This window comes from Capricornis sumatraensis, chromosome 15, assembly GCF_032405125.1.
Source record: "Capricornis sumatraensis isolate serow.1 chromosome 15, serow.2, whole genome shotgun sequence".
In the NCBI taxonomy this organism is placed as follows: domain Eukaryota; kingdom Metazoa; phylum Chordata; class Mammalia; order Artiodactyla; family Bovidae; genus Capricornis; species Capricornis sumatraensis.
This window is the reverse complement of record NC_091083.1, coordinates 45,790,583-45,816,479: the sequence shown is the minus strand read 5'-3', so window position 1 is coordinate 45,816,479 and position 25,897 is coordinate 45,790,583. Positions and strand designations below refer to the sequence as shown.

The following is a 25,897-nucleotide window of genomic DNA, read 5'->3' as shown; positions in this document are numbered from 1 at the left end:
AAATATGCTCTCTAGGTTGGTCATAACTTTTCTTCTGAAAGAGTAACCGTCTTTTAATTTCATGGCTGCAGTCACCATCTGCAGTGATTTTGGAGCCCCAAAAAATAAAGTCTGACATTGCTTCCACTATTTCCCCATCTATTTACCATGAAGTGATGGGACCGGATGCCATGATCTTCGTTTTCTGAATGTTGAGCTTTAAGCCAACTTTTTCACTCTCTTCTTTCACTTTCATCAAAAGGCTTTTTAGTTCCTCTTCACTTCTGCCATAAGGGTGGTGTCATCTGCATATCTAAGGTTATTGATATTTCTCCCGGCAATCTTGATTACAGCTTGTGCTTCTTCCAGACCAGCATTTCTCATGATGTACTCTGCACAGAAGTTAAATAAGCAGGGTGACAATATATAGCCTTGACGTACTCCTTTTCCTATTTGGAACCAGTCTGTTGTTCCATGTCCAGTTCTAACTGTTGCTTCCTGACCTGCATATAGGTTTCTCAAGAGGCAAGTCAGGTGGTCTGGTATTCCTATCTCTTTTGAGAGTATTCAAAGGCATGTGCAGGGATACTGAAAGTAATATAAAAATGAAAACTGTATCTTTAAAAAAACTGTTTTGTTAACTTTTAAAACTCTCTCAGTGGGGAACTCTTTCTAATGATGACACAAAACCCAGAATTCAACAAGCAAGGTAAATTGTACAAAAACTGTTATAAATTAGACAAATTTAGGGAATTCCCTGGCGGTCCAGTGGTTAAGACTTGATGCTTTCACTGCCAGGGCCTGGGTTTAATCCCTGGTCAAAGAACTAAGACCCCACAAGCCATGCAGTATGACCACAAAAAGAGAGAGAGAGAAATTGGATTCATCTGACTACATTAAAATAGCAAAATTGTATATTGAAAAAGTAAAGTAAAAATGTAGTAATATTGATAAAATGGGGGAAATTTGCAACATATTCTGTCACAATAGCTAATTTCCTTAATATATAAAAGTTTCCTAAAAATCAGCAAGAAAATGACCATAATCTGACAGACAAATTGTCAAAGGACATGAACAGATGTTTCACATAAAAGGAAATACTCCTAGACATACACATTCAAGATGAATTAGATTGGTGCCTAGTAAAATCATCAGTTATCATTTTTACCTGGCACCTGCCAGTGGAGTTGTAGGGAAATTTGGCATAATAGTCACAATTTAAAATGTTCTTACCCTGCAGAGCAAAGCAAACCATCCACAAAACACAATGGCAGCCTACTGAAGGGAAGGAAGTATTTATAAATCATATATCTGATAAGGGGCTAATATACAAATTATATAAAGAATTCATACAGCTCAATAGCAAAAAACCAATCTGATTAAAAATGGGCAGGGACCTGAATAGACATTTTGCCAAAGAAGAGATACAGACAGCCAACAGACACAGAAAAAGATGCTCAATATCACTCACCATCAGGAAAATGCAAATCAAAACTACAATGAGATATCATCTCACACTTGTCAGAAAGGCTATCATCAAAAGCCAAGAGTTAAGTACTGCTGAGGATGTGGAGAAGGGGAACTTTTGGGCCCTGCTCGTGGGAATATAAATTGGTGCATTCACTATGGAAAATAATATGGAGTGTCCTTTTAAGGAAAATAGAACTACCATATGATGCAGAAATTCCACTTGGGGACTATATCCAAAGGAAATGAAATCATTAATTAGAAAAGATACATGCACCCTGACATTCATAGCAGCATTATTTACAATAGTCAAGATATGAAAGCAACCTAGATGTCCATCTACAGATGAATGGATAAAGATGTGGTTTATGTATGTAATGGAATATGACTCAGCCATAAGAAAGAATTAAATCTTGCCATTTTCAACATGGATGAACCTAAAGGACATTATGCTAAGTGAAATAAGTCAGACAGAGAAAGACAAGTACTGTATGATCACACAAAATGAAGGTCACTCAGCTGTGTCTGACTCTTTGCGACCCCATGGACTATACAGTCCCTGGAATTCTTCAGGCCAGAATACTGGAGTGGGTAGCCTTTCCCTCTTCCAGGGGATCTTCCCAACGTAGGGATGGAATCCAGATCTCCCGCATTGCAGGCCAATTCTTTACCAGCTGAGCCCCAAAGGAAGCCCAAGAATACTGGGTGGGTAGCCTATCCCTTCTCCAGGGGATCTTCCTGACCCAGGAATCGAACTGGGGTCTCCTGCATTACAGGCAGATTCTTTACCAACTGAGGTGTCCACACATGTGGAATCTAAAAAACAGAAGTTATCAAAATAGACATCAGACTGCTGGTTTCCAGAGGTTGGGAGTGGTGGGGGGCATGAAATGGATCAGAAGGTAGATTTCCAGTTATAAAAGTCCTGGGGATGTAGCATACAGAAGGGTGACCAGAGTTAACAACACTGCATTGCTCATTTGAAAGCTGCTGAGAAGAAAGCTGAGTGCTGAAGAATTGATGCTTTTCAACTGTGGTGTTGGAGAAGACTTTTGAGAGTCCCTTGGACTGCAAGGAGATCCAACCAGTACATCCTAAAGGAGACCAGTCCTGGGTGTTCATTGGAAGGACTGATGCTGAGGCTGAAACTCCAGTACTCTGGCCACCTCATGTGAAGAGCTGACCCATTGGAAAAGACCCTGATGCTGGGAGGGACTGGGGGCAGGAGGAGAAGGGGACGACCGAGGATGAGATGGTTGGATGGCATCACCGACTCCATGCACGTGAGTTTGGGTGAACTCCGGAAGTTGGTGATGGACAGGGAGGCCTGACGTGCTGCAGTTCATGGGATCACAAAGAGTCGGACATGACTGAGTGACTGAACTGAACTGAACTGAAGAGGGTAGGTATCACAAGCAAAGTATTCTGTAACCGTGTATGGTGACTGTCATGTTAACTAGACTTATGTATGTTATGTATGTTAACTAGACTTACTGTGATCATCCCACAACATGTACATCATGTCGTAGAGGGAAGCTAATCCAGTTACACGTCAACTGGACCTCAATTAGGGAAAGAACAGCTCAAGACTGTCTTGTCTGGGGAACCCATTCCTGTGCGAGGCAGGGAAAGAGCAGTAGGCAAGCCCTTGGGAGCATTTTGAGTGAAGTCCTTCCCAGAGCTCTTCTGGGGGTTCTCAGAACTGTCTTCTGGAGAGTGTAGCTTCTTAAAGGACTTGGCTCCCAACAGGGCCCTGACCTTCATGGGTGCTTGTCACTCGAGCGGTTCTCTGGATTGGCCAGGCTGCCCTTTCAACCACTCCATTTCTTTAAGATTCGTCCCGGCTCTTTAAGAGGGTAGGGAAGATAGATTCCCAACCCCACACAACAGCCTCTCAGAACCCAATCCCAGAGGTCAACCCCTCAGTGAACCACCTAAGACCACAGACCTCATGGCATATTTCCTATTTTCCTGATGTTTAACCCCGTGAGGATGAAGGGGAAGTAAGTGGAATGATTCTGAGTATTCAGAGGGTACATTTCATGTTAGGGAGAAAGATTCAGCTTAATTTCATTTTTTTCCTAATTTCTGTCAATCCAAGCCTTTCCACCACCATTCAATTTAAGCAGCAATTTAACTTAGATTTTAAATTCATTAAAATACGCTTCTGAGAAGCACCCTAAAATGAAGCACATTCGCCATGTTGCTGCCGTTGGGTCTGCAGTGTCAGGCTGGTTCACACATGTGTGTGGGAGTGCAAGCTGGATGCCATGGGGTCTTGTCATGCAGACAGGGTGTCTACTCTGAGTGAGTGCGGGAAAGTGGGCGTGGGACCCGCGGGGCAGGACACGTGGGTGGGAGCCTCTTACCTGTGTGCATCACCCACGACGTGCTGGGATGTGCACTGTGTGGCTATTTTTGAAAAAGCAAGAGCCTGCTTTATTATCACAAAGACAGTGAATGACTTGCATAGTCTGCTCAGCTCAAAAACGTTCCATGACTTATTTGGGACTCTCTTGGGAGACGGCCAGTTGTTTACTTTTTCAGACGTGAGATCACCGACCTATAAATGGACCAAATCAATCTTCACTTTGGCCTTTGTGCATTTTTGATCCCTGGCCTCCGGAGTCCGTGAAGTAGCTAAGCTGCTAGTTATCGTGGAAGGGGCTGGGAGCCCCGCCAAGGTGGGGGTGTAGGATGGCAGGAGCAGGTTTTCATTTCCTTGTCAAGCGGATCCTCAGGCTTCAGTCCTGAGGTGGCTTTTTGTCTGGGGAAAGCATCTCCCCGCTGTCTTTTCCTGCCATGTCCATATGCAGACCTCTGTCCCCCATCTCAAGGTTGACACTTCGGGGAACCCCTGGGTAGAGGGCAGTTGGCTCCAGTTCTCAGCATCTGTGTCCTGATGGCCTGCCCTCAGCCCTCTGGAGTTGGGGATGTGGTGACCCCCCTCACCTAGTCAGGCCCCCAGGGGAGGGTGCAGACTCCCTGTGTCTGGCCTGCAGGCTCAGGTCTTCTCAGGTTTCACACCTGTCTCTCTCCTGATCGTCTCCACTCAGAGGTCGGGGCTCTGTCCCTGAAGGCCTGACATGTGGGCTTATGCAGCAGTGACACCACTCTGGACCCCTGCAGCCCTAAGAGGGTTGGTCTGTCTTTGTCCGGGCTGTGACCCTCTTCTGCTGGTCCTTGATTAAAACCAGATCCTCACAAGGCACACTGTAGCTGGAGGTCAGTGCCTGCTCCAGACCACTTGGCCCTGGAAGTGATGAGCCCACAGATGTCACAGTCCAGAGGGAGCTCTGATCTGCTGGACCCCAGAAAAGCCTTGACCTCCACAGGCCCACCCCGGAGAGGGGACACCAGGAGTGCCCAGTGGGGCCTCTGTGTGTCCTGCTGCTGCTGTCTCCCCAAGAGGCACTGCCAGGACTTTAATCCTGCCATCATGCATCACCCATGGGGGCAGGTTTTTGTTTCAGCTTCAGTGAACGGGAACATCAGGTGCCCAATGTGGGCACTGGGGGTGGAGTGACAGTGCTGATGCTCACCAAGAGGAATCAGAGGAGCAGAAACCCTGGAAAACCCTTTATTTCAAGTGGAACACATGAGGTTCAGCTTATTTCAAGAACTGTACATTCACCACAGGAGCAGCTGTGGGCCTGGGGCCGACAGAGCCCTGTGCCTGGCTCGGCCAGCACCCTGTGAGGGCTCAGCCGCCAGAGGGTGGATCCGGGGCTGTGGCCGGGTGGACGCTGCTTGGCGGCCAACGGCTCAGGCAGCGATACATCCATTGGGCTCAGCACACAGCTTCTGTGCGAGCACTCGGCACCACACAGACGTCACTCTCACACACACACACACACACACACACACACACACACGCATGGCTCAGGACACAGATTCTGTGCAAGTGCTTGGCACCACACAGACGTCACACACACACACACACACACACACACACGCATGGCTCAGGACACAGATTCTGTGCAAGTGCTTGGCACCACACAGACGTCACACATAGACACACACACACTCTTCACAGCAGCGCACACTCACATTCAGACACACACACACACACACCGCTCAGGACACAGATTCTGCGCAAGTGCTTGGCACCACACAGACGTCACACATAGACACACACACACTCTTCACAGCAGCGCACACTCACATTCAGACACACACACACACACACACCGCTCAGGACACAGATTCTGTGTGAGTGCTTGGCACCACACAGACACACACACACTCTTCACAGCAGTGCACACTCACATTCAGGCCCCTCGAGGAGCCCGGGCAGGTGGGCCATGGAGAGGCATCCCCTCCAGCCCCCATCCTATGCTCAGTGCCAACCTGGCAGCTGAGCCTGAGCCCCCTGAGGACGCGGCTTCTGGATGACGTCCCAGTCCACACCCCCGGGGACACCAGGCCCACTGGCTTGGGGGGACGCCTGCTGGAGAGCAGCACAAAACAAGACGCCTGTCACGGGATGCATGTCGCACCCACCTCAGGCCTGAGACGGGACAGTGTGGATGGCAGCGGGGCCGCCCTGGCCTCAGCCTGCGCCCCCTGCCCTGTCTGGACACCGTCCACCTGGAGCCAAAGCCTGGGCTGCGTTCCAGCGCACCCAGGGGCTGGTGTGTGCGGCCGTGGGGAGGAGGGTCCCGGCTGGTGCCGTGGCCCCCATCCCACAAGTCGAGGGGCCTAAAGGGGCCTGCTCTCGCAGAGCCTGTGCTTCTGCGGGGACGGCCGGCAACTCAGTGGCTACGAGGTGGGGCTCTTGTGTCTGCTCAGGGAGTCGATGTAATGAAAAGTGGCGCCCAGAGCCCAGCTGGTCTCCACGTTGTCGATCTTCCGGGTCAGCTTGAAGAGACAAGTAGGGAGAGGAGCACACGTATGGGGAAGGCACACACGTGCTCTTGAGGGGCAGTGAGGGAGCACCCCCAGGGTCCCTACCTTCAGCACTTTGTCCCCTGGGAAGCCAAGCTCCTGGAGCAGCGAGCTGACGTAGGTGAGGTCCAGGCACAGGAAGGGGCTGGGTGGCGGCCGGGTCTCCGCCGTCCGGCACACTGTGGGGCACATGGCTCCTGGGTGGGGGCATGGGCCCAGGCTGCCCAGCTCCACCCATGCAGGGCACCACCCCCCAGGCCCTGTGCTGCTTGCTGCTGCCAGGGGCTCCCTGCTGGTCAGAGCCCAGCACCAGCAGGGACTTGAGGTCAACCCAGGGTCCACCACCCACCCCGGCTTTGTCTCCACCTGATGACCCCAGCCACCTCTCCTGGGTGTGGACCCCAGCCTCCTGAGGACTGGAAATGCCTTCAAAGCTGGTGAGAGAGAGCAACCCACCCCTCTTCACAAGGAGGACAGACAAACCACCCACAGCCTCTGGTCAGAGCCTTCTCCCACTGGTGTCCAGGAGACAAACCCAGAAGTGAGGAGAACGATGGAAAAGAAGGCTTTCTGAGGGCAGGGAGAGGGGAAGGAGGTCTTTCGATGGAGAAATACAGAGTTTAACTCCTTGGACATACAACTGGGAAAGGGACTCAGGGCAGAACTGCTACAAGCGGCCTGCACATCTGCCGGTGGGGATTGAGGAGGGAAGGGTGGCCAACTAGCCCCCAGCCACACCCCAGGGATCAGATCTTGGTCTTCCTCTCTGGGCTCTGCTGTGCAGGGGTCCCTGGCAACTGTGAATCTGCTGGGACACTTTGGGGGCTTGAGGTTACCCTAGCCAAACAGAGTCAGAAAAAGTGAAATCAGGGGAGTCCATGCCTCACACCCCAAAACTAAAACCCTCGCCCCCACTGCTCAGGTTACACAAGGTGTGGCGGGCTGGGGTCCAGCTAGCTCGGTGGCCCCTCACATGCTCACAACCCTGAAGGCTTGTCTGGGCAACAGCCAGGAGCCGAAGAGAAATTCCGGGACCAGGGCCTCCCTTGAGCCAGGGATGGTGTCCTGCCTCCAGGGTACTCACCATACTTGGCCGCTATCTCAAAGTCCTCAACGACAAGGCTGCCTCCCTTCTCTGCATCTGTGGATGAGACCAAGTGCCCCGTTGGCACCAGGGCTGCGGAGCAGAGACGGCACTGAGGCCCCGGGGCCCATGCACACTGGGGGAGAGGTCCAGAGGTGGATGGCTGCACGTCTGGGCATTGAAGAATAAGGACGAGGTGCCCTGGCTCCAGCTGAGGAGAGCCTGCAGGCAGGGCAGCTGCTAGGATGCCCCAGAGAGAGGGACCTGGGCCCAGGTGAGGGGTCACCTTCCCCCATCCCAGCCTCGTCCTGCTGGCCGTCGTCCACGTAAGACCCAACAGCATAGACAACCTGACGGCCTCTGTCTTTCCAGGGCAATTTTCTATGCACACTAATGTTTCATCCTCACCATGGACAACATTCTGACACCCTTCATCTATCTCATCAAAAGACGTTTCCAGTCCTGACCCAGTGAAGTGACCTCATGACCCTCTTGAGACTGTTTAGTGGGTCTGACGAGTACCGGTCCCAGACTCCCAATGCTGTCTTCTGCCCTGATGGCACTCGTGGGTCGGGAATGGGTCAGGGTAACACACGTAAGCTCCTGAGGGTGGTCTGAGGAGTGGGTGCCAGCAGCTGAGGGTTTGAGAATCACAACAAGTGAGAGAATGAACCAACAGCCAGGAAGCCTTCCTGCATTAAGCGGCTCAGAGAACTGAATTATTTATAAAAGAGGGGCCTAGTACTCTCTACTCACGACAGGTCCCTGCCCTCCCACCACCCTGATGTGACTGGCGGGCCCTCTGCCCAAGGTCCCACACCCCAGGCCCCCACATAGCAAACCCGGCCCCACCCTTACCTATGAGGCCCACGTTTGTGGCAAGGTCGTAATAGTAGGAAAAGGCATAGAATTCCACGTCCTTCACTTCCTCTGTCCTGTGCACTTTGTTTCGGAGGATCTCGGACACTCGGCGGGCACACAGCTGGTAGAGGCTCCCCGCTGGGGCGAAGGGAAAGCAGATTCAGCAGTCAGGGGGCTCTGACCACATGGCCCAAGGTGGCCACGACCTGGGGGTGCTCACCAGCAACCTTTCAGAGGCCACGCACTGCGGCCAGGTCAAGGGGAGAACTGTGAGCACAAAGTTGGCCGGAGGGTGGCCCTGAGCCGGAAGGCCAGCAGCCTCATGCTGGGCTCCTGGCGCTGCCCTGACACAGCCCTGTGGGTCCACCCCACGCTCACCCTGCCTGCCCCGGGCTCAGCTCGAGTGTGCAGCATCTCGCCCATCTCACCAGCCACCGGGGTGGGGCCTGCAGCCCCTCCTGTCACAGAGGAGGGGCTGGGCCTCAGAGGCAGCTTGCCAAGCGCGTGGGACTGGTCGTGGCACTTGCTCAGAAGTGCGACCAACATAGACTGGCTTAGTGGGTGCGGATGGCCCACAGCGCGTGCCCAGGCCCGTTTCCGATCTCGTCCCAGCCCTGCTCCACGGGTGACGGCAGCTCCGTCCAGGGATCTCGTCCCAGCCCTGCTCCACGGCTGACGGCAGCTCCGTCCGGCTTCCCCGTGGCCCCCGAAGCCTCCCCCTCGCCCTCTGGATCTCATTTCCCTGCCTTCTCCCTGCTCTGACCCTCACACCGCCTCCTCCTTGCTCCTTAAATGCAGCAGCCAGCTCAGGGCCTTTGGTGAGCTGCCCCCACAGCTTGGAGCTCATTGCCCAGCTCATTGCCCAGCTCGTCTCCTCTCTTCGTGCTATGAGGCCTTCCCTGCTTGTCCTTAAACCACGACCCCCTCTCCCAGTCCCCTCCTGTTTATTGCCGGATAAGAAAAAATAGGAATTTGCTCTCCGTCCTTGGTCCCTGACACAGAGCTTGTAAAGACTTGTTAAGGCCCTGAGTGGTGAGGGTGAGAGGGGTGTCCTGTTGTTCTCAATAAGCCCTAATTTTGTGCTAATGAGGTGACTCCCAGTGGGACCCTCGAGGGCTTCAGGATGGGGGCTGGTGGTTAGAGGATTGGGACGTTCAGCGCCCCCTGGAGGGCATGGGCAGAGGGCTGGGGACTGAGTCAGTCACCACCGGCCACTGAGTTGATCAGTCCCTCAGCAAGAAGCCTCGTAAAATGCCTTCACGAAGGGGCTCAGAGAACTTCTGGGTTGGAGACGTGTGTGTATGGGGGGCAGTATCCTTAGGCAGGGGGCTCCAGGCACCCTCCCCACACGCCTGCCTTGTGCCTCTCTCCCATTGTTTCCCAGCTGTGTCCTTTAGAAGGAACCAGCAACAGGAATGTGTTTCCCAGAGTTCTGTGATCCCTGCCAGCAAATTACTGGATTTGAGGATGGGGTTGTGGGAACCCCTGATTTGTAACAGGTCGGTCAGAGGAACGGAGGCCAAGTACTTGCAAGGGGTCTCTGAGGAGTGGGACTCAGGGTCTCTGCCCTGACTCTGTAAGTCAGTGTCAGAACTGAGCTGAATCACAGGATACCCACTGGAGGCAGAAAGCTGGATGGTGAGGGGAATACCCCACATTTGAGGTCAGAAGTGCTGTCTGTGCAAACAGTCCCATCAGTGGCATGTCCAGGTTGGACACGGTATCTCAGTAACCTTTTCAGAAGAAACTCAGAGCACAGAGCAATGGGGCGCTGTGGGTGAGACAGGTCAGGGGCTCCTTGCCCTCTCCCGTCCTTGCTGGAGCACGGGCTGGGGTGGCATGGTTCACAGCAGGGCCTGGCTGTCAGCTAGATGCTGGCGGATGTCCAGGCCCTTCCACACTGGAGGCCTGCTGTGAAACCTGGCCTTTGGAGGAGCATCTGGGGGCAGACAGGGAGGCCCGTCCAGGGAGCCTGCGGGAGGCAGGAGCTCCAGAGCTGAGTCTTATCTCACAGGCAAGTATCGACCAGTCTGAAGGAGGCTGGACAGGCCCCCCGCTTCTCTCAGGTGCTGGGGGGTAAGGGCCTGCCGTCGACCCTCCCAAGCCGCCCGTCTCCATGCCATACCTGCCTCCTGTCCTGCAATCCTGTACGTCACTTCAGCATGTGTCCACTCTCCTCTGAAACCAGCAGACAGACAGGGGCTGACCAGCTCTTGTCCATCCTCAGCTGAAAGAAGAGAGGAGGTGAAGAGCACTGGCCGTGGTGGAGCCAAGACGAGTCCCACGGAGGGCAGCCCACAGCACTGAGGGCCTCACAGGGTCAAGGGAACATGCTTCCTTCCTGCTGTGAGGCTGGACCTCTGGGAGCGCCCCAGGTCAGTGGCAGTGGGGCAGAAACCCCAGCAGAACCACTCCCAGCTCACCACCAAGGAGGGGCTTTGAGGTTCCAGGTGATGGAGTGGGGGGTGGGGCCAGGACCCGCTGTGGGTGCCTGCTCACCAGGAGCCTATGCCGATGGGCCCACGACCGGCAGAGGAAGGGTGGTGGCTGGCCTCCAGGGCCCCAGCCCCTGGGGACACACCTGCTGGCCTCCCGCTGAGCGCGCCCCGTCCTTGGCTGATTCTGGTCTGGGCCCTCCCGCACCAGAGGAATGGCCCCCACAGGACCCCAGGGACCCCAGCAGGGGTGCCACTGCCTGTGAAGGCAGGAGATAGAAAAGACTGTTGTCTGCATCTGCTCAGTCTGGTGTGTGGTCTGCTGAGTGACGACAGCACACTCTGGGGAGAAACATGGCTCCCCTGCTGCTCTGAAGGGGGGTGTTGCAGGAGGGACAGGACCCCGAGGCTGGTGCAGATAGGCGAGTGGGTGCCTGCCATCCTCCGCTGACTAACGGATGTTTTCTAGACTAGAACGAGGCTGCAGGTGTTTGTGAGACACGGACACGGTTTTGGTTTGCAACAAAGGGGACACTGTTAGAAGTTTAAACAGCAGGATCTGAAATAAAGGAGCTGAAGCAGAATGTGTGTGGAAGAGGATTCAAGGGGAACACGTGTGAGCTTGTGCACTTCTGACCAAGGCCTCTGGGGGGACAGGCTGAGGTGGCCTCAGAGCAGGGCCCCGGCCTGCCTTGGGTGCACGGTTCCCTAAATATCCCAGGAGCTCAAGTGCCTGCTGGCAATGTCTGGCTTGTCTGAGCCAAGTGCGTCGGGATGGGACGGCATGGAGAGGGCCTGGAAGCAGACACAGGCTTTGTTCCCAAACGCCACACCTGGAGGAAGGTCAAGCCCATTCCAAGTTCCCTCCATGTAGGAGAACGCAGGGCATGTTCTCAGGAGCTGCCCCATGGTAAATCCTTATAAACAAGCCAATGCTGATGGTGTCTGTTTCTTAGGTTCCTAAGACACTCTCCCTTAGGGATTCAGAAATCACTTCATTAGCCATCTTTCTTTAAAAAGTAACTGGGGAGGTCCTCAGGGGCCCCCAACAAGGTCTACGGGTACACTCTTGGAGGCTCCCAAATCCTGCTGGCCAGAAGGGCTCTGAACACTGCACCCCACTCACCAGGCTTCCCCTCCTCGCCTCCCAGTACCGCCAGTCTCGCCGACATCAAGCCAAGTCCCAGGTAGCTGTGGAGAGAGTTGCCCTGGTGAGGAGAGGCCGCCTGGAGGCCCAGGTGCCGCGTTGCACACGTCCAGTGGACACGCCCACTGGACGTGTGCAAGGTGGCGGTGGCGGGGGGGCCAAGGCTGGGCGGGGCAGCGGCCTCCCGCTTCTCCCAGGAGCTCCTTGGCTCAACAAGCCAAGACCCTTCCTCGGCAGAGCTCAACCAGGAGCTGTGGACACTGCGGAGAGTGACAGGCAGGCCTCCACCTTTATGGTGCGGACAGGCCTCGTGGGAAGAAGCTACTCAAGGTGCCAGTGGCAAGAAGACGACCCAGAAAACCCCTGCACAATCCACAGGCTCTTCCCCACTTCCCCAAAAGCCTTTTCCGAAGCAGAACAGAATACATACCAAAGAAGAAATACTGCAGCTCAATTTTAAGAGGAAAAGGGAAGGGGGGGTGCCCACAGGGGGAGGGGGAGGCCACAGGGGGTCCACGGCAGGGTCTGGGGACTGAGTCTGCGGACAGCGCTCTGGTCGCTCCCCAGGGGAGGCCTGCAATGGTAAGCGGAGCCCCTGTCCACCCTCAATCCTGAGGACGCACCTGTAGGAGTAGAGCCTGTAGGTCCTGTTAAACACCTGGAGGGACGTGAGGAAGCTGGGCGGCGAGGTTTGAAGGGTGCCCTGGGAAGAACACAGGATTAGCGCTCCTTTCCTGCTGGCCTTTCTAGAAAACCATCCCCCACCTCCCTCAATTCATTTGAAAGAACAGGGATAGGCACAGATGTATTCAATTAGATTTTCATCAGATCACAAGCCATGAAACAGCTTAGACCAAGCAATGAAGCACTTGGATTTCTCCTTTGTTGGGGGGGGGTTGTGGGCGGGGGTGTGTTGCATGGCACGTGGGATCTCAGCTCCTTCACCAGGGATGGAACCCTCGTCCCCTGCCGTGGAAGCGTGAAGTCTTAACCACTGGATGGCTAGGGAAGTCCTCTTTCTGAGTAATATTTATCCATTCTGAGAAGTATGGCCCAACCAGAACAGTTCTGAGTATACTTTAGGCTCTTCCATTAAAACAAACAAACAAACAAAAATTAAAAAGTGGTGGATGAGGAAAGTAATTTTTAAAAACACCATGTGATCTTAACTGGAAATGTGTCCATCCTGAAAAGGACTGTGACCCTGTCCCTTGTAAGTCAGACTGATGGCCCCTCCCTGGAAACCCTTGAGGGGCAGGGAGGAACCCACCCCCATGCTCTCTGCCCAAAGGGCTCCAGATAGTATCTGCTAATAGTTTACCACCCCAGCAAAGAGCAAATTCCTAGGTTTTTTTTCTAGGCAGAGTTAAAATCAAACTAAGCAGAATTCACTGTGTGTGATGACCCTCAGGAGGGAAGCTGAGCTCACGGGCCTCCAGGGGACTGTGGCTCCCCTACAGGCCAGGCGGCCTTGGGGGTGGGGACTGGTTACCTCTAGTCTTGGGAGGAAGGTGATCTGGGTCGACCCCCCGCCTAGGTCCAGCATGCCCACGCTGCCCCTCCCGGGGGTCTTCAGGCTGCCTGCAGCACCGGAAGTAAAATCCACATGGCAATGACAGTTAATAAACAGAACAGCATAAAAAAAAGGGTGGGGGAGGTCAGAAGCTAGGCCCTTCCATGGAAAGAAGAAGAAGACAACAGAGGCTGCAGCCACTTAAAAATCTCCACACGTTTGGGGGAGGGAACGAAGAGCAGCTGCCTGGCGGGGCCTTCATCTGAGCTTTCACCTGGGCTCTGGACCTCCCCACTGGCACGGCTCTCCACTCCCGGGTGGCAGAGCCTTCAGGCAACTTTCCTCTCGTCCAGTGTCAGACATGCTGGGCTTGTCCATAATTACAACCGAGGGACAAAAACCCACATCCGCAGAGTCATCTGAGAAAAATGACTCCTGTTTCCAAGGACCTATGTTCCTGGTCCCTGGTCTTTCTCCAGCGGGACTTCAATTACAAGGTGATTAGCGCTTGCCTCACGTTCAACATTGACTGGGGTAACTCAGGGCTTTTCTCAGGAATGAGGATCATGCTGCCGCAGGCCACAACCACCCCCAGTACCTCCATCCACAAACTCGGGACCCACCCTGTCCTGGGGTCAGTAACACTGCAAAACCCTGGGGGGTTATTTTCAAGAGCAAAAATGAGGCTCCTGCTCTCAAGACCAGGGTCTGTGAACAGTGGGCTCTGTGATGAAGGGAACCCACCTGTTAAGAAGTTCACAGTGATCCACGCGGAAACACCTGCAGGACAGGATCACAAAGGGCATCTGAATCACCTGAGAGGCTGTAATTACAGCACCGGGGGCTCATGGAGACTTTCGGATTTCAGGGACACAAGGAGACCACTTCCCCACTACTCTCAGCCTCTGGATCAGCTATGGCAACGGGCATCACTCAGAGCCAACAGCGGCTTCTGGCAGCCTGCTCTAGAAGACACCACACTACAAGCTGGAATGCTTGGCCAAGCGTCCCATCCTGCGCTCTCACTCTTTATCGACTGCCTCTTTTCAGAAGGGGAGGGACGAGAACCAAATGTTCTTTCCTTCCACCCACACAAACTCTTAAGGTCACATTTAGAGTCGGGGCTGGTAAGGAACCTTATTAAGCGATGCTCTTGGAATCAAGGCAACAGCAATGTACTCACACAGCAACTGGGGATTCTCTCTAAATGTTCTTAGAAGAGAGGATTTGTTTTCAGGACTGCGATCTGTGCCAGGCTGGCAGCCAGTCACGAGGAGAATCTAACACTGGCCCCAAGAAGGAGGCTCTGAGATGGCCAGACTGTGGATGGTGGGTGGGGCAGGGCTGTTACTTCGGTGTCTGTGCCTCTGGCCCAGGAAGGCTCCCCCAGCGAGATGCTGACGGCAGTGCTGCATGCAGCCTGCCTTGAGGGATGGCCTCGCGGCACTTTCGGTAATTACCCTCGTCAGTCCCGTTCATGATGGAAACACAGTCGTCCCCCACGAGGAATGGCGACGCCTCAAACACTTCTTTCACCTAAATGCAAAGAGAGTCGCGTCTTTAACCTTAAGAATCTAAACTCCTAGTCCCCAGTCACTGCCCTGCGTTAGGACAGGACAGGAAGGGCAGCTCTGGGCCCCCATGCAGACTGGTGGGCACATACCCAGGGGATGGCCTGGCATAGGGGAGGTGGAGGCCGGGAGCAGCTGGCTCCTTCTCCATGTTTTAGCCATGATAGATATACAGAAACCTCAGTATGTCTGCGCTTGTGTCCCGCAATCTGACTTGAGCACATGAAGGTAGTTTCTATAAAGGGAACTTGACAGGCCTGCAACAACATCATTTAGCAGCTGGCAGGTGCAGAAACAGCTCGGAGCAGGACCATTTTGCTGTGAACACTTTCCCTGACTCCTGATGGTTAAGACTCCTACAAGCACCTGTCAAAGACAGGCTCCAGGGCCACCTTCAGGAGGTGTAGCGCCTGGGCACAGGCTAACAGTCTCCTGAGCTGTCCCGCTGAGCGTCAGACCAAGAGAGGGACCTCTGCTTCCTGCGAGTGTGACCAGCTTGAGCCAAAAGGTCAAGAATTCAGGTCCCACTGCCTCAGACACACAGCAAGTCCTTGGATGGAAGGAAGCCCTTCAAACATTATTTTTCACACAAATTTGGTCCTTTTATAAAACAGGTTCATTCTAGAAAACATGAATGGCTTTAAACATCTTGAGGAAGAAAGCGTCATGCATCCACAAGCCCCCACCTGAGGTGACACTGCGGGCGTGTCGACACGCTTCCTTCCTATGAGACCCTCTCCAGGGGCCTGCCCGGACGTGGATGGGTGCTGCACGGTCTCAGCTATCATCAGCCAGCCCTTGGGGGAAGCGGAGGCACTCACCTTCCGCAGCAACTTCTGAGCCTTCTCTCCTGGCAGCAGGCGCAGACCAGCTGTGGCCTTGAGGACCAAAGGGGTGGCCTTCCAGAAGTCAAAGGGGATGTCCTGTTTGGCCACGTCCAGTAGCTCCTGGATCCCCGGGGCGCTCTGTGGACATGGTGGGTAAAGCAGGGTTGGTCCACCCGCAGCGTGGTCACCGTTGCTCCCCACCCTTTAGGTTTTATACATCTGTAAATGTATATTTTTCCTGATTTTACAAATTGGCAGAAACAGTGACTCAAGTGGTGCTGGCGGGGGCATGGGGCGGACCTGTGGCAGCAGAGTGGATCAGGGTTCTACATGTGCAGCCCGGCCACCTCGGGCAGCGTCAGGTGAGCTGCAAGGCCTCGGCACACCGTGAGAGAACTCTAGGGTCCCTTATGGCCCTAAAACCCACGAAGAGCAACAGCAAAGATTCACCTGCACCTACCGGTATGCTGAGTGCCACACACTGGGCCAGGGCCTGTGTGTGTGTGTGTGTGTGTGTGCGCGCATGCGCGCACGTGTGGGGTGGTGTGTGGTTGTGTGTATATGTATATATGTATGGTGTGTGTGGCTGTATATATGATGTGGTGTCTGTATGGTGTTGTTGTGTGCATGTATGTATACATGTGTGGTATGTGTATACACGTGTGGGGTAGTGTGTGGTTGTGTACGTGTGTGTGTATGTGTGTATATGTCTGTGTAAATACACCTGTGGGGTGCTGTGTGGTTGTGTGTATATGTATGGTGTGTGTGGCTGTATATGTGGTGTGATGTACGTGTGGTGTCACTGTGTGCGTATACGGTGTGTGTGATATGTATGTGGTTGTGTACACATGTGCGATGTATATGGTGTGGTGTATATATGGGGGGGCCTCCCATGGGTACCAGTGTCCTCCATAGACCCCCTAGGCTGTGGAGCATCCCAGGTCAGCACTGCAGAGATGCTGCCCTGGGAGGACCACACTGCATCTGAGAGGAAGGGAGTCACTTTAATAAGGCTACAGAAGACAAACTTGATGAGCAAAGAGACATGAGAGAAAACTGTTACCTTTTCAACGTCATCAGCATAAGCAGAAAGACCTGGCTTCAGTGCTTTGAAGGTTTCATGGGTCAAAGTGGGAGTTTCTAAGGGAAAATCATATTTTATACAAAATACAAGTGTGAATATAAACACAAGTACAGGAATCTCTACAACTATGATGAGCCACACTTTTAAGGCAGACATCTGAAAACAGACCTTCGCTGTTTCTTGTCTAAACTCTGCCTCTTTAGTCTGGGTAAATGCGGAATACTATAATGTTTACTATACTATAATACTATACTGTTAATGTTTTGGCTAGAGCTTTTCCTCTTAGAAAAAAATGAACCTTATTTATTTACTTAGGCCACACTATGAGGCATGAGGGATCTTAGTTCCCCAGCCAGGGATTGAACCCCTGTCCCCTGCATTGGAAGCATGGAGTCCAATGCATGCTTAACCACTGGACAGCCAGAGAATCCCCCAAATCAACTTTTCTGACGTATAATTTACATATAAAAAGCCTATCCATTTAAAGTGGTTAAAGTTTAACAGTTAATTCTTGCTGATTCAACAAGCAGAGGAGCAGGGCAAATGATTTTAAACTAGAAATATAAAATAATTTTCTTGATTCTAGCATGGACACATTACAGGTTCTAAAGAATATTTCATTCTTCTTTTTAAAAAATTCAATGTCTTAAATTATTTGGGGCCTGGGCTCACGTGCTTACATCAGGGGAGAGTATTCCCAGGCACGATGAAGCAGAGCAATGTTGTCAAAATACAGACACGAGGAAAGGTCAGGGACAAACTTCTTGTAAGGACATCTCTCCAAAGAAACTACACTGGAACATGGCTACTAAAGGGTTATCTGTTGACACGTGTTGCCTTAAACTTAGCTTCAAATCAATTCTGGAGGTAGGCAAAGTCCAGCATATAAACATTTAACTATTGTTAACAAGTTTAAAAATAAAGCAGATGAAAAGTGGAAAAATGTGTCACAAGAGCCTTGGAGGGGCCTCCTGAAGGCGCCCAGTGCCTCCAGCTCAGCTAAACACGCAGAAGGGTCAGCACAGAAGCAGAGAAGAGGGACCCCCAGATGTGGGGACTGACTCCCCCAGGGGTGGGGGAGAACTGGGCAACACTGGGGGTCTCCCCATGGGAGAAGCCAAGGGGTGAAGACGCCCAGCTCCACCCTCATCCCTCCCCAGCCCCGAGCTGGGAAGCAGGCCCACAGGCGATGGCCACAGTTCCCATTTCACTGGGGCCATGGCCATCGGGCACCCTGTAGCTGCCTGGTCCCAGTGGGCAGCTCCGTGTCTTTGCTCATGTACCTGACTTTCCTGAATTCGTGGCTCCCACTTGCCTGAACCTGGGGCTACCAGCTGCCTTGAACTCATCCCATGTGACTTCTGGCCTTAAGTCATGGTCCCAGCCACCCAACCCACCGGAGATGCTGGGAGGGGACAGGACACCCATACCCTCTGAGATCTCAGCTGCCCTTAGCTGGTCATCAGACACCAGTGCGAGTGAGGACATTGGGGCTCCTGAGAACCAGCCCTGTTGACAAGCTCCCCGGGGAGTCCCGGGCAGGAAGTCCTGTCCACCCCGAGGGCCGTGCTCTGCGGTGAGATGGAGGGCAGGGGGTGTGGTCGGGGCTTTCTGCTCAGTACCTCCAGGCTGCCGGCTGAACTGGAAGACGTGCACACGGGTGCCGGTGCTGCCCGCGTCAAACATGATGCCATAGGAGACCTCAGGTCCGTGGGTGGCCGCCCCTGGCAGACTGTGGGCCTGCTGGCCCCTCCGGGCCCCCGTGGCCGCCTCGGGGATGCCGAGAAAGGCCTGGGTGGCGGAGGCCCAGTGCCACTTGATGTAGGCGACGTAGATGAACAGGCACACGAACAGCCCCAGCGGGTACGCCACCTTCGTCATCCTCAGGTTCCCATTGTTTGGTATTTTTCTCATTTCCTCGTGTGTGGAAGATGGTACTAGAGCAGCTGGTGGGAGGGAGAGGAGCAGGAAAAACACGCTAGGCTGTGAGGTTCCAGGGCCAGTGGGAAATTCCTGTGTTCAGGGACAAAATCTGTTCAACCACAATTCTTTCCACAGGGACTTCCCTCGTGGTCCAGTGGCTAAGACTCTGCGCTCCCAATGTGGGGGGCCCAGGTTCAATCCCTGGTCAGGGGACTAGATCCCACATGCTGCAACTAAGACCTGATGCAGCCAAATAAATAATAATCAAATATTAATCCCCCCCAACCGCCCCGCAGATCTGCATTTTTCCTGTGGAATCAGAAGCTTCATTTGCTTCTCAGAATGATTCTAGAAGGTGGAATCCCCACGGAACAGAAGAGGAACTGAGATGTGTAGAGACTAGACAACCTGTCCAAGACCGTTGGTCCTGCTGGTGCTGACCAGGGCCACAGGCCCCAGCCCCATGGTGCCCTCCAGGGGCTGGTCCAGGCAGACGGCTCTAGACTTGGTTCTGTTTTAAATGCCAAGTGTACACGGTGTCCCTGGACCTTTCATATAGGGAACAGACATATATCCAGTTCATTCTCCCCAGTCTCACTTTTCCTCCCACGTTGATAATTTACTTTCACTCTTAAACTCTGGGACTTAAACTCTGGTCCCCTGGGGACTGCAGAGCCATACAAGATCAGAGAAACAGCTCGTTCTGGGCGTTTCATAGCAGATACCTCCTTTCATTCACACGCATGCTCCTGCCGAGAAGGAAATCACGCCATGTGCTTTCAAAGCCCTTCACAAAATAAACTGATTTGGCCCTACTATTTTTGGTTCAGCGCACCTCAAAATGGAGGCCTTTGCTCAATGGAGGCACCAGGCGGGAACCAGAGGCTCAGAGGATGAGAAGGGAGGTGCCTGGTTGTCTGGGCTCCCCCTGTCCTCAGGGAGTCCACCATCTGTCCACCTTCACTGCCAGTTGTGGGAGGTGGAGTGGACACTCCAGGGGAGGGAAGACAGCAGTGTTGGCTGGGTGGGAAGCAGGATACGTGGCCGTGGGCAAGCCCCTGGTCGGGGAGCTGGTCGCACCTGTAAGTGATGGGGCTCAGTGCTCAGGACACAAAAGACAGTGGGGGAGGAGGGCTGGAGAACAGCATGACTGCACTTGCCAGGGAGGGGCGGGAGGCCAGGCCTGGACAGCAGGGGGAAGTCTTGGGTGGACTCACGACACCCCCAGGCTGTCTGGGGGAGGACAGACAGAACAGTAGGGGATCTAGTCCTTCAGCCACACCTGGATGCCTGTGGCCCCTGGAGCATGGCCCAAACCTTAGGGGTTCCTGTGCCCCTGTTGGTGGGGGGGGGCTGCCCGGAGGCCTGGGGATGGAGGGGAGACAGCACACCCCCTCCCTGAGCTTCTGCAGCTGGGTTCTGGGCTCCTCGGTGCTCTCCCCTCCTACTCTCCAGCAAGCTGCGGTTCTTTTGTGCATCCCTGCCCTCTGGTGAGAACAGGCCTCTCTGCAAGCAGGGACCAGCTCACTCATCCTGATTTCCCGACCACACAAGGCCAGAAACCAGCAGCTGCTCAGCCAGCACCTGCGGGTGAAGGTTAGCTGATGATGCAGCAATTCGCTGGGAGGCATGGAGGATGCTTCAGAACCCAGGTGATGGCCATCTGAGATGGGAATGTTTGGGCAGGAGATGGCAGTGACCAGGTTTTCCACATGTGGAGTTTGAAATGATGGCAGGACTTCAGCTGGACATAGAACTGAGCCTTGTGAGAGATGCCAGGTTTGCGGTTGGTGCTTGAGCAGCCATCCCCGGGCAGCCAGCTCCCCTCAGGAACAGACCCTTTTAGAGGCTTCCTATTTTTAGGTTACAGTAACCCAAAGTTTCCTATGGCTAAGTGATCTCTGAAAAAAGTACTTATAGAGAAAGCTCTACAGCAGCTATTTCCAAGGATGGTTAGCAAGGACACAAAAGCAAAACTAACATCTTACAACTCTGAAAGTGTTTTATAGAATCCTTTTACATAATCAGTTTTTTTTTTATTTTAAAGATAAGAAGGGACTTATTAGAATGCAATTTGTGAAGCTTATAAGCGGGTGGGTGAGAAATGCAAAGCCCTGAGAACTTACTGGGCTACAGTTTTCTAATCAAAGGAAAAGTGGGAAGGCGGAGAACTTCCTGGTCTTTCTTAAGTAGATGTGATGCTTCCATCATCAGTTCCTCCTTCAGGTTGGGCAGGGGAGCTTTCTTTTCCCTACACGGTCAGGCTAGGTCCAGAAATTATTATTTTTCTCTGTATGCAGAGAGCATGTCCTAGGGATAATTAATTTACTGAGCTGTTTTATTGTTTATGAGCTGATTTTACTGCTTTATTGTTTATGAGCAAATTTCATCATGTCCTATGTTAGCCTGAGAGCCATAATACACATAATCAGATTAACAGGTAGAATATTACATTTTGAGGCAAAGGCTGCTCTTAATTTGTCTACCCATTTAAAAAACACCACTTTAAACACACTAGGAATATATCCTGTCACCAGAGCCCACACTGCAGGCACCTATATACCACATGATGACTGACTTTCATACAACAGGACCAATGCCCAGAAAAGTCTGTAAACGGACTTGCCTGGGATCACACGGTTGGCACACGGCAAAGCCGAGGAGTTTCAGGCTTCTGAATCCAAATCAAACGTGCTTCATTCATCACTTTCCTGTCCCTGTGAATATAAGACTACTTCAGACAACCAGAAAACACTTGAAATTACATACACACAATCATTAGTTACAGGGGGCCTCCCAGGTGGCTCAGTGGTAAAGAATCCACCTGTCAATGCAGGAGATGGGGTTCGATGATCTCTGGGTGGGGAAGATCCTCTGGAGGAGGAAATGGCAACCTACGTCAGTGTTCTTGCCTGGAAAAACCCCATGGACAGAGGATCCTGGTGGGCTGCAGACCATGGGGTCGCAAAGGGTCAGACATGACTGAGCACAATCATTCAAGTTACACACCAAGTTCAGGGTGGTATAAACAGAGGTCAAACAGAAAATAACTCTGAGGGGGGCTGAGCCAGGAATAGCCATGTCCCTGAGGCCCGAGCCTAAAGCCAGTTTCATTCCTTGGGGTAAGGGGTTTGTTCAGAGCTAAGACAGCCGCAGGAGGGGCGGGTCACATTTCGGTGACACTACCAACACCTCAGAGGATCACCAAAGAAAATAACTTTCATTCAGTTTTACTCTTTAAAAGAGAGTCTAGAACAACAGCTGTTAAGGCAAGGCGGTGGGGAATGAGGACTCGCTGGTGGTGCGGCAGGATCTAACTGCACAAAGGCAAACAGAGTTTGGCTGAGCTAACCGGCCTCCCAGTTGGCTACGGGAGTAGGGTGGGGCTGCATCCCCGTGTCCTGGGTCAGAGAGGAGAGTTTCGGTGTGGAGCAGCGGCAGTGATGTCCCACCCCATCCCCCGGGCAAGCTTTCTAGGAGCTGGGGACAGGCAGGTCGGCTCGCGAAATACGAGCTCTATCCAGTTTAGATCTGTAGGCCAGTTTCTTCAAGGGTAAAGTCCCCCAAAGGACCGTGCGCGCAAATGACTGCCGCAGATACTGAAAACCTATCCAAAAATTAAAGCGCATAACCAAACACGAATCCTCCTGGTAGGTGTCAACAGGCTTTCCTCCCCTGCTGATCAGGCCCCTGTCCGGTCTTCTGCGCCCGGCCTGGGAGCGGGTCGGCGACGCCGGCTTAATGAATGAGGCGGCAGGCTCCGGGCTCCCCAGGGTGGACACGCGGACGGTCTTGTCCACCCCCGTGCCAGAACACAGACTGCATCCCCCAGACATCAGCGGAGCCCGGGGTGCCAGTGACCCTGAGGCCACCTCCAGGCGCTGTCGCCCGGAGAAGGGAGTTGCCGGGCGCCGGGTCTACGCCCCGGAGGCCCCCGATCGGCCCCCGATCGGCCCCGTCCCCCGGGGCGAAGGGCACAGTGCCCGGTGGAGGGGGGCGCGCACAGGCATCCGCACCCCGGGGCCGGCGGAACCCGCCGCTTACCCTTCAGCGCCCTGCGCCCCACCCGCAGAGGGGAGTGCCGGTCCTCGGGGAGTTCGCAGGCCTCCGAGGCCGCTTCCCCGCGGTCCTGCCCCACCGGTGTCAGCGTGGCCTCCACCCCCCGGGTCCGCGGGCAGTGGACCCGGGTGCCTCGGCCCCGCCCACGTGTGCCCCGCGTCAGCCCAGTGCGCAGGCGCAGCGTAGCGGCGGGGGCGGGGCGGCCCAGTGCGCAGGCGCAGAGTGGAGGCGCGGGAGTGGGGGGTGGGGTGGCGGGGTGGCTTAGTGCGCAGGCGCCGTGGTCCGGTTATTGTAGTCCTAGGTGGCGGGGTCTCTGTTGTGTGGCTCCAGCTCCTGGCTGTCCTTCGCAGCACGGCGGAACAGGCCTGCGTCGTGCTTGGCCGGAGTCAGCCCTGCAGTCTCACAACCCTGACCAGCTGTGGAAGTTTTGATTTTTCTCGGGTTCCCCCCCACGATATCTAAAGTCCCTCTTTTCCCTTAAGGTAATTCACAGTAGAAAATGCCATTACGACCCCCATGTTCTTGTCTATTCCTGGAAGCGGCCCGGGTTCCTTGCTCCTGGGCAGGGCAGTCGTTCACGCAGCCCTGTTTCCTCAAGGTCCTGCTGGCAGGGCTGCCCACGTGTCCCCTCGACCCGTCTCCTCTCCTGGCCACAGTGCAGCCGGCCTTCCAGCCTCTCTTACTGTGGATGTGCACATGTGACAGACGGCATCGGGCCAATGGGGTGTCAGTGCGCCCCTTGCGGACCTGGTCCTGGGGAACCTTGGTGGTTCCTGAATCCCGGGGTCTTCCTGAGTTTGTTGTTGAGATATGGGCAGTTGAAAGTGAGTGGGTGCTGACAGGTGGGATGTAGGGACAAAAGTACTAAGACCAGGCCTGGTCAGGGGGCCGCGTTTGCTCACTGCCAGCACCTGGTGGGATACTGGCTTCATTTACCAGGTTGTGTGGCTGAACACTGACTCTGTTTGATCAGCTCCACCTTGGGCTCACAGTGCTACTGCTTCCCTGTTCTGGGTGACTGAACTTTAGCCCGCTCACAAGGAATGAACGCCAGCCAGATAAGTTCCCATCAACGTTTTGCCAGGCCTTCAACTGCTGTGAACACTGGAAGAGTGCCTTTTGTGTAGATGGTTAAAGGTCACTGAGACCCTCCTCCTCAGGGGAGAAAGAACCTCTGGTTGCCATCAGTAACACCACTACTCCCCACAATCAGATTCTATTTTTAGCTTTGGTCCTTTTCAGTTCCCCTGTACCCATTCGGCAGCAAAGAGTGCAGCTTCGAATGCCTGTGTATGTCACCCACAATAACTTCGTCATTGGTCTATAAAATTGCTGCTTTCTCTTTCAGTCTCGTGGTTCCTTCTCAGGTCAGAAAATATTCACTCTCAGCCACCCAACACAGGCCAAGCCAGGAGATCTGAATTGTTCAGGCAACACTTAATCAGCACCGTCCCTTGTTCCATGAGTTTGCTGTCGTGATTAATGCTACAGGATCCCAAGGACTATCTCTGTGCACATGTGTGGGTATATCTGTGGGGGAAATGCCCAGAAGAGAAATTATAATGGTAGAGGATGTGTCTTTTGCCTTTTTTTGAATATTGGATCCATATGGCTAAATTGGGCTTCCCAGGTGGTGCTAGTGGTAAAGAACCTGCTTGCCAATGCAGGAGACTAAGAGATACGGGTTCACTCCCTGGGTCAGGAAGATCCCCTGGAGGAGGGCATGGCAACCCACTCCAGTATTCTTGCCTGGAGAATCTCATAGACAGAGGAGCCTGGCGGGCTATGGTCCACAGGGTCTCAAAGAGTCGGACACGACTGAAGGAACTTAGCACTGATGCATGTCTGAATTACTCATTACGCATTGTACTAATTGGCCTGCCCACGGTAGTATATGGGAGCATGGGTTTCCCCATCTTTTCACTACTGGAGTTCTTTCAAACCTTTGGATCTTCGCAGTCCAGTTGTACACCATTCTTTCTCACATACAACCATACAAATCTGCCTGCAATGAGGGAGACCCTCATTGGGTTCGATCCCTGGGTTGGGAAGATCCCCTAGAGAAGGGAAAGGCTACCCATTCCAGTATTCTGGCCTGGAGAATTCCATGGACTGTGTAGTCCATGGGGTTGCAAAGAGTCGGGTACGACTGAGCGACTGACTTTCACAACCATGCAGTTTTTCAAAAAGCATTAAAAGTATATGTATTATTTATTTATTTTTGGCTGTGCTGGGTCTTCTTTGCTGTGTGTGGGCTTTCTCTAGTTGCAGTCAGTGGGCGCTGCTCTTGGCTGTGGTTCTCGGGTTTTTCATAGCAATGGTTTCTCTTGCTCTAGAGCACAGGCTCTAGGCACTCCGGCTTCAGTAGTTGAGACTCTCAGGCCTAGTTGCCCCAGGGTGTGTGAAATCTCAGACCAGGGATCCAACTGGTGTCCCCTGCATTGGAGGGCAGATTCTTATCCACTGCGCCACCAGGGCAGTCCAGTTTTAATTTACATTTATTTTAATATTTTGAAATTGTTGATCGTGGAACTGTGATGGCCTTGCTTCTGTCAAACTCACAAAATTTTCACCATGTTTCATAGGATTTCTAGCATTAATCTGTTTTACTGACATGGGCTTTGCATATGCTGTTTACTGCTTGGAAAGCTCTTCTCCCAGGTCTTTCCTTAGTAAAAGGCTATGGTCTGAATGCTGAACGCCAAAGAACTGATGCTTTTGAACTGTGGTGTTGGAAAAGATGCTTGAGAGTCCCTTGGACAGCCAGGAGATCCAACCAGTCCATTTTGAAGGAAATCAGTCCTGAATATTCATTGGAAGGACTGACGCTGAAGCTGAAACTCCAATACTTTGGCCACCTGATCTGAAGAACTGACTCATTTGAAAAACCCCTGCTGCTGGGAAATATTGAAGGCAGGAAGAGAAGAGGACGACAGAGGATGAGATGTTTGGATGGCATCACTGACTTGGTGGAAATGAGTCTGAGTAAACTCTGGGAGTTGGTGATGGACAGGGACACGACTGAGTGTCTGAACTGAACTGAACTGAATGGTCTGAATG

General features: G+C 53.3%; 1 protein-coding gene across 2 annotated transcripts; it reads right to left on the bottom strand.

Annotated features, from left to right (window-relative positions):
- Positions 1 to 6,074: 6,074 nt before the first annotated feature.
- On the bottom strand, positions 6,075 to 22,947 carry ENTPD6 (ectonucleoside triphosphate diphosphohydrolase 6). 2 transcript variants are annotated; one of them, XM_068986844.1, is made up of 15 exons: positions 22,823 to 22,947; positions 21,405 to 21,495; positions 18,478 to 18,801; positions 16,835 to 16,911; positions 15,766 to 15,909; positions 14,834 to 14,909; positions 14,118 to 14,153; positions 13,353 to 13,441; positions 12,484 to 12,563; positions 11,840 to 11,904; positions 10,404 to 10,505; positions 8,276 to 8,416; positions 7,418 to 7,474; positions 6,400 to 6,512; positions 6,075 to 6,306 (listed from the first exon to the last, which is right to left on the bottom strand). In XM_068986844.1, exons 3-15 carry the CDS (start codon positions 18,767 to 18,769, stop codon positions 6,208 to 6,210), a joined length of 1,371 nt encoding a protein of 456 aa, XP_068842945.1. In that variant the 5' UTR covers positions 18,770 to 18,801; positions 21,405 to 21,495; positions 22,823 to 22,947; the 3' UTR covers positions 6,075 to 6,207. The 2 variants fall into 2 exon arrangements, with proteins under 2 accessions (XP_068842945.1, XP_068842944.1); XM_068986843.1 differs by having other exon boundaries at positions 6,075 to 6,512.
- Between the last annotated feature and the right edge of the window lie 2,950 nt (positions 22,948 to 25,897).